Source organism: Poecilia latipinna, unplaced genomic scaffold (assembly GCF_001443285.1).
Source record: "Poecilia latipinna isolate Pla-1442-1.1 unplaced genomic scaffold, P_latipinna-1.0 Scaffold4685, whole genome shotgun sequence".
NCBI classification, from domain to species: domain Eukaryota; kingdom Metazoa; phylum Chordata; class Actinopteri; order Cyprinodontiformes; family Poeciliidae; genus Poecilia; species Poecilia latipinna.
The window spans coordinates 8,220-16,694 of record NW_015117301.1 but is presented as its reverse complement, the minus strand read 5'-3'; the positions used below and the strand labels follow the sequence as shown (position 1 = coordinate 16,694).

General features: G+C 39.2%; 1 protein-coding gene and 1 long non-coding RNA gene across 3 annotated transcripts; one reads left to right on the top strand and one right to left on the bottom strand.

The window, feature by feature from the left end:
* Nucleotides 1-7,308, bottom strand: LOC106942927 (natural killer cells antigen CD94-like). 2 transcript variants are annotated; one of them, XM_015026280.1, is made up of 7 exons: nucleotides 7,080-7,308; nucleotides 4,480-4,536; nucleotides 4,111-4,212; nucleotides 1,704-1,829; nucleotides 989-1,149; nucleotides 764-879; nucleotides 1-181 (listed from the first exon to the last, which is right to left on the bottom strand). In XM_015026280.1, the coding sequence occupies exons 1-7, from the start codon at nucleotides 7,147-7,149 to the stop codon at nucleotides 31-33; spliced, it is 783 nt and encodes a 260-aa protein (XP_014881766.1). In that variant the 5' UTR covers nucleotides 7,150-7,308; the 3' UTR covers nucleotides 1-30. The 2 variants fall into 2 exon arrangements, with proteins under 2 accessions (XP_014881766.1, XP_014881769.1); XM_015026283.1 differs by having other exon boundaries at nucleotides 989-1,143; nucleotides 7,080-7,225.
* On the top strand, nucleotides 4,969-5,646 carry LOC106942929 (uncharacterized). Its single transcript, XR_001423753.1, has 2 exons — nucleotides 4,969-5,005; nucleotides 5,560-5,646. It is a non-coding gene; the product is annotated as an uncharacterized LOC106942929 (long non-coding RNA).
* Nucleotides 7,309-8,475: the final 1,167 nt, after the last annotated feature.

Genomic DNA, 8,475 nt, shown 5'->3' with positions numbered 1-8,475 from the left:
ATATTCCTGCATGAATCTTTAAGAGAGCAGTTAGATAGATGAAACCTCGAGAGAGTAACGCTCACAGATGAATTTGTTCAGAAACACATTATCTGCTTTCTTCCAGCTCTCTGAGGGATTTTGTCTTGGAACCACCAGAGCTTTTGGTGCCGGAGTGGTGACCGTCTGCTTCATCCAGAACCTTTAAAACAGAAACATGAACCTCAGGACATAAAATAAAATCACACTGCAGCTTATTGACATCAAACTGATAACTGTCAGCATCTACATGTTTTGTCATTATATAAATAAGTATTTTAAAAAGAAGCCAGATGAGTATTGTTTCTCCCCCCTGGTGGCAGAAACAGAAAGCCACCACATTCCCAAGGAGGTCAAAAACCATCGACTGACTGCAAAAGACCAGCAGCAAGGCTTGGTGGCATCAGCCACAGAGGTTTCAGGTCCCACAGTGAGGACAGACTGAGGACTGAAGGTCTCCATGCCTGAACTCAACCACCTGCAGCACCACTGACCCAAAGGCACAAGAAAACCCAGCTGCAGTTTGCTCATAGCTATAATAGGGAGATAAAGAACGTTTTTGTTTTTCCAAAACTGGAAGTTCTTGAGCAATGAACCCAATCATGTCCACCAAGGTTTGGTTTTAGAAGAAGTCCTGGAGATCCTGGTGTCGATGTCACTCAGTACATTTAACCCTTCTACAATCTTGACAAAATATATTTACATTTTTACCTAAATATGTGTATTTTTAGATCGTAGTTCTTACCCAAGAGTATCTGCACGTCCATTAAGCCAGGTCCAGGTGTTGTTAACATTTTGTAGTCCAATCCAGTATCCATGGTGTTCACTATGGTAGTACTTGATGTGTTTGCTGACAAATTTCTGTGAACAAATTTTGTGTACATCATCATAAATCTTATTACTTTAAGCCCTCAGTTTTTCATAAACTTCCAGATTAGCTTTAAGCTACTACAGATGCGTTAGATTCTACCTGCTCCTCCAGATCACCAATTACAACCAAACTTGCCAGTCTGTCCTGACAGAAACTTTGACTTTGTTCCCAGGTCTTCCAAGGAGCTGGTTCATCATAAAACAGGTAGCATTTTTGCCTGGAGTGAATCCAGTGATCCGGGCACGGCCCACACTCTGGATCTATTACACAAGAGGAAAGAGGAGAAAAAAGGGAAACTTTGGTAAAATAATATAAAATAAAAATAAAGTGTACATTTTTAATGTTTAGATAGTCAAACTTTCTCAAGCAAAGATTACAAAGGTAGAATGCAGATCAATATTGGAAGGTGATTAAATTAAGCTATCATTCCAGTTAGAAGTGGCGTACCATAGGGCTCTATGCTCGCTTAAAAAAAAATTCTCCAGAATCAAAAGTTTGCTGCAACTCTGTTGCTAATAAATCACTTTTACTGGATCAGTTTGCTGTCAGACAAGTGGTCTTCTGCTCTCTACCGGTGATAATAATGATCAGGTAAAGTGGCTTCCAGAAGTATTCATGCACCTTAAACTTTTTCATATTTTGTCACATTACAACCACAAACATAGATAAATTAATTGGAATTTAATTTGAATCCTGAGCACATTATGGGTTGTGAATACTTTTGCAAGCCACTGTAAGTCTTGAAAATTGTTTGTAATTGAAGATTATAACAAAAAAATGAAGAGTTCCAAAGGTAATATAGAAATCTAATCACGTTTGTTGATCTCTAGGTTGAGTGCGTTGATCTGTCCCTCCATTATCTTAGTTTCCACAAGCAGCTGCTTTTTTTTTATTGTAAGGTCACTGATATTTTCCAGCACAGTGACCGTCCTCACACTCACTAAAGAAAAACACAAACTGGTTAGAGAGGCAGTGAATCCATCTGTATCAGAGAAGCAACAACATTTTCAGTTTCTCTCTCAGATCTTTTCAGGATATCAGACAGTATTCTCAGGTTAGAACCAAAGAACAGTAAACTGATTTAATATTTCAACAGTAGAACTGTTGCCCTGCAGCAATAAGGTCCAGGGTTTGAATCCTTGGAGTCTGTATGCATAAAGTTTACATGTCCTCAGATTTTCTCTGGGTACTCTGGCTTCCTCTCAGAGACCAAACTCATGACTATCAGGCTAATTGGTCTCTCTAAGCTGCCCTCAGTATGAGTGTGTGCATGGTAGTTTGCTCTGCTAGTATCCGTGTTGCCCTGTGACGGACTGGCAGCCTGTGAAAGGTGTAACTTCCAGTGACCACTAGAAGTAGAACCTGCCCAGCAAGCCTGCATTGACAAGCAGTGGATGGATGGATGTTTAATGTGCTAATATTGTGTGCTATACAATTTTATTGCTAATTATACTATTTTATACTTGTGTGGTGCTTTTATGTTGGAAGTCTTCACTTTAATTGGGCTGATTTTCCATCCATCATGAACAAGAAACCAAGATCCTTAAACTCCTCCACTTCAGGCAGAGACTACCACCAACTCAGAGGGCAAAGTGCAGAGTCATGGCCTCAGACTCAGAGGAGTTTAGTGCAACCATGGCCTGAAGAAACCAGCAGAAACACATCGTCTATGAAAAAGAGGAGATCCTGAGGTTCACAACCCAGACAACATCGTCCACTCCACAACTTTAGATCTTCCATATTAAACTTTAACACCTTGACAGGTTTCAAACTGGGCAGCATTAAGTTAAATTGATTCTTGGTGAGACTTCAGTGTCCCTGACTTTTTAATCAACCTTCATAACTCCTCCTATCAAGCCGGCCCAAGGCAAATTAAGTGACTGCTTAGGGCCACTAGGGTGCTGTCGTGATCTGTGTTTCTGTGTGTTTATTTTTGAGTTCTTCTGTGTTCAGTCCTGTTTTCCCTGTGTAGTCCTGTTCCCTGAGTCTCTGTCCTCCCTGTTGATTGCTCCCCAGGTGTGTCGTATCCCCCTGATTACCCTGTGTGTATTTAGCCCCACCTGTTGTCTGTGTTCGTTGTCAGATCCTCGTCATTTGTAACTGTTTCCCTGTGCCGTCGTGTCCCACCCTCGTCTAAGTCTGTTTTCCTGTGGGCTCTGAATCATTAAATTCATCATTTTCACCTTCATCCTGGCTGCCTGCGTCTCATCTCACCTCACCAAACCCCGAACCATGACAGGTGCCCTCAAGTGGAACTGATTTATTTTTTCAAGTAATGATATCTATCTGACTATATTAACAGAAACACACAATTTCATTGTAAATTTGTGAGTGTTTTTTACAATAACATATATTTGATCATGTAGAAATCATTGTTTATAATTGCCCTTGCCCAGGTTGGTCACTCTTCACTGGTAATATGATCTACAATGAGCATTGCTCATTCAAACCTGCAAAGCACCGGTGGAAGGTAAGTTAGCAAAACAATCTCAGAAAAACGACAAAATCCTTCAGGGACAGAGAAAAGAAGGAGGAAAAAGAGAAAAACTCAAGATAAAGGCTTGTTTTAATGTGTCTTTGCAATGTAATTTTTATCCAGAAGATTTGTGGAGCTGCTAATAGACAATTAGCATGATAGCAACCTTGAAAGATCCAGTTCAACAATCAAAAATTTATGCTAACATCTTTGTATTTGTGTGAAACTGAGTTTTAACTTTAAACGAGTTGATTCTCATGGTTGGTTCTCAACCATGAGAATCCTTATATTTCTGAGTTTTTTGGGGGGTTCAACAGTAGTGTGACTATTGTTAACTGCAAACGTACAGATATGACCTGGTGGGCCGGTCTGTCAGTCAAACCTCTCTCACTGTAGAGCAGAAGATGACAGTGGTTGATTTTTAGATGTAAAGCCGATCGGCTTTACATGTAAGAATCCACCACCAATTTCCCAAAATTCAAAAAGTTGGCCCTGATTATTGTCTCCTATATGATATGTGCATCTATATATATAGGATATAATGTAAAGAGCAATGTCAGAGATGCAGTGAGTTTATAGCAGGTGTGGATGATCTAATCATCTCACTGTTATTAGCAGAAATAGAGGGTCCCAAAACCAAATTTGGGCCGGCCATGCCTCCTACTGTTAGACACTTTTATCTTAATGCTTTAAACTACAAACTCTTCATATAGGAAGATATATAATGTGTTGAAATGAAACTTACTGTAGATGAGTGTTCCAGCTACCAGGGCAACAAAAATCCCCAAACCCACCAAATACAGACGAGACCTAGTGAGAGCTGTTGGTTTCTCTTCTTCTTCTTCACCTGGAAGAAACAAAGACGACTCCTTCTGGATTGTTCTGAACAGTGGCTAGACAATTTATATTGATAATACGGCGCATCAATGAAATATCTATTTAGGACACTCACCACTTGGGCAATACCATGGATCATGCCATGCATCAGTGAGAGCAATAAATACATATCTAACTGCATGGGTTTATCTGTTTGATGTCATTCTACGGTAAATAATTAACATCTGAATGTTAGAACTTCCTCCAGCCTGGGACTGTTCAGCACTTGAACCTGTACCTGAACTCTGATGTTCCCGAATAAACGTCCAGATAGGAATCAGCCGACTCTCGTCTCCTTAATCAGAAATGAACACAGGGTTTTTGAAATTTAACAAAATCAGTATCATTGATGTCATTTTCAATCAGATTCCTTTTGATAACTTTACATTCTAACATGTTTTTTTAATTCTGCCAGGTTTATAAATAAATAAAATTTTAGATTTAAGTTTGTATCTTAAAACTTTCCAGTAAAATTTTACCTCTCTGCTGAAAGTTAGATCCCAATTATTTAATTGATTTAACTTTTTGCCTGAGTATTTTGCCTGCTGCTGCCTGATGGGTTAATGCAGGGGTGCCCAATACGTCGATCCACCGGTCGATCGCAGAAAGGTTTTGAGTCGATCTCGGCAGGTGACAAACTGAATGCAGCCAGGACGCTGAGACCAGCACTTCCTTTTCTGACAGGCTTATCAAAAATATTCACTAAGATCCTAAACGTTTGTAGCTTCATTAAAAAAGAATAATTATAAAAAAATCAACGAAACGTGTTTGTAGTGACCATTTGTCCCAAAACTTAAATTCAAAAATCAAAAACCTCAAAACTCAAGTGATCAAAACAAAAAGTGAACCCAACACCTGATGCACCGTGGATTTTGATTTACGCAGCCCAAAAGGATCAAAAAGTCGAAATGCAGTTCTTTGGTCGTTTTATTTCACAGTTCAGGCAAAAAGGTTACAGGTTTCACAGGATTCTGCTTCTCCTGCTCTGATTCCTGCACCTGTTCTCTGACTGACGACTGAAATGACTGGTGACTGATGAGACTGATTCCATAGACTGGTAAAAAAAAAAAAAAACTTGTGACCACCCACGTGCATAATAAGCTACCCAAGACCCACCTATTTATACCGTGAAATACCCACATCCCAACCTGAAATTAATCAACTAATTAAGTGAATTACTAACCAAAAAACTTATTCAAAATAACTAATTAAACAAAATTCTAATGATAAATCAACTAAAATAAACAAAAAAAGTAAGTATAAACTAAACAATTTAAATTCTAAGATTTAACTGAAAATGGGGAAATAGTTCCTACAGAGTTAAAATTAATAATCTCAGTAATTATTGTTTCAACAATGTGTTGCACAATTCAGTGCGTTTCGTTCCATTAACAAAAAAAAGGGGGAAAAAAGGCAACTCAAAGACCGACTGACGAGCAGAGCAGGAGTTTAAATTAGCAACTCAACCACCGCTGTTTTCATGAGAGGCTTATTAATAATCAAGAAATAAATATCAAGCCTGGAAACCTGATATCGTAATGGACTGAATGTTGTGTTTTTAACGTAATCTATATCTGTATTTGCGTCATGAGATAGATCTCAGGTGACTGGTGAGAGAAAAAGTAGATCTTGCTCTCAAAAAGTTTGGGCACCCCTGGCTTAATGCATAGCTACTTTGAGGAAAACGTGCATAAAATAGTAATAAAAATCATTTTGTATTGGCATAAGAAGTGCAGGATTCAGAGAGAGAAGGAATTATAGAAATGCTAATTTCTGCTGGCTAGTCTGAAGGAGCTGAGTGGGGAAGTTACTGCTCAGCTGAATGGTTGGCATAGGAGAGTAAAGGATTTCTCAAACATTCATGAAAGAATGAAAGCAACACTCCAGAGATGTTTTGGATGAAACAATAACTTTGTATTACTACTAATAATAATTTATTTTATTTATAATGCCTGTATAAGTATCTAATTGAGATGTCAAAGGGCACATTCACATACTGATGATGGGTAGCTACTGGGTTGTAGCCACTGCTGTCCCCGGGCAGTCTGACAGAAGCAAGGCAGCCATTTTGAGCCATCGGCCCTTCTGACCACCATCAGCAGCTGAGACCGGTGAAGTGTCTTGCCCAAGGACACAAACGACAGGGACAGGCAGCCCGGGAATCGAACTGGCGAACCAACATAATTGGTAGTAGTGGGAGATTTTCGCCTCTTCTTCTTTGGGGCTTGTTTGTGTCAACAGGTAACTTTACAGTGGAGTTTAAAAAGCTCACAATGTTCCATGTTCTGGACTCTTATTTAATATGCACATGTTCCCATAATTAATATGTTCTAATCTGACCTCCAGTTATAACAACAAGATGAGTTTCCTTTACTATGCAGGTGATGCAGCTCTACATCACAATGTCACCAGGTGGCTGTGAACCATTGAAGCGCTGAGCAGATGCACAGAACAAATCAATGAGTGGATGTGCCATAACTTTCTTCAGCTGAATAAAAACAAAACTGAAGTTGTTATTTTTGGGCCAAAGGAGGATTGACCAAGAGTCAGCATACAGCCCAACATTGATGTAAGTCTATTATCCAAATTGCATTTAATTTCCTTCATTATGCCACAGCAGAATAGCTTCTCCACTTTTTATGTTTTCATCATATGAAGGACTTTGAATTGTCTTAAACTTAAATTGCCGAGAGATTTCTGTGATGATACGAAGACCTTAAAGCTTATGATGTAAAAGAAAAAAAACACTATAATGTCCTACATAGAAAAAATTAAGTGCGTTTGGGTAGCACTGTTACTTTTCAGTCCTCATAAAACCTACAATATATAGTCACTTACTTTGAGGAGCAGGTTTGTCTTTGGTGATAGTGACTGTAGAATAAGAGTCAGGGTCCACTCTGCCCCCCATCCTTTACAGAGAAAATGATAAAGATTTTAGAAAATGTCCAACGTCTCCTTGAATGATCTCAGCTGTAGCTCACAGGAAAGCAGATTCCTCTTCCACTTTTTAAAAGACAGCTTCAGGGTTTGATGCAGCATCAGAACAGAAAGATAATTACAAAGTCGACCTTCTATCACCTGAAGAACTAAGGGGGGAAATCCCATTTCATTATTGGACGGACAATAAACAGAGAATTTTTTAAAGAACAATTTTGGGGCCGGCAAAGTTGCGGTGAAATGTAACATAAAATGCGGTTTTAAACGTTTTAATGTGTTCAAGTTGCAAGACCAAAAAAGACTAATAAGTAATGATGCACATGAAACATGTATTTTCTCAGTAAACAAATTGTTGAGACCCATAGAAGTCGAACTAAATTTAAATGTTTAGATATGAGTTTGATTCAGTGTCTCAGATCTAATTTCTGCTACACCTATACAAAAATTTAAGGTTCAAAGGTTCACCAGGGTTTTTATATTATTCAGATTTTGTTTGTGTATTTGTGTAGTTTTAGAGGCTCTGTGTTGAAGATGGTAAGAAATAAAGGCATACATTTCTGTTTTTCTTCATCTCTCTCGGCTCCCACATACTGAGCTGTCAGCTAGTTGTAACGCTTAGCTCCTCCCGTTTCAAACTCCTCTCATTAATGTAAGAGATGTAGAGCTAAATATAATTGAGATATTTGCTACCTTTACCAGGGCTGCACAGTGGCACAGTTGGTAGAGCTGTTGCCTTGCAGCAAAAAGGTTCTGGGTTCAATTCCCGGCCCAGGGTCTTTCTGCATGGAGTTTGCATGTTCTCCCTGTGCATGGTGGGTTCTCTCTGGGTACCCCAGCTTCCTCCCACAGTCCAAAAACATGACTGTCAGGTTAATTGGTCTCTCCAAATTGTCAGTGTGTGTGGTTGTTTGTCCCATTTGTCTCTGTGTTGCCCTGCGACAAACTGGAGACCTGTCCAGGATGTACCCTGCTTCATGCCCGGAACATTAGCTGGAGAGGCACCAGCAACCCTCCCTACCCCACCAAGGGACAGGGGTGTACAGGAAATGGATGGATGGGGCTACCTTTGACAAAAAAAAGTTTCCAAGGCATAATGAGGCAGTTTAACACAATTCAGCCAAAGTAATGATTTTTATTTTTAATGTGTTTCTTCTTATTGGGCAGTGAAAATAAATAAAAGGTGTTGCATGTCTTTTGCTTTCAGTATTTACTTACTGGAGGGTTTTTTGTTTGCGCTGCACAGCCAGTACTGTTGTTGCTCCTTCTACACTTTGGACTAAATCATTATTCTAAGAGT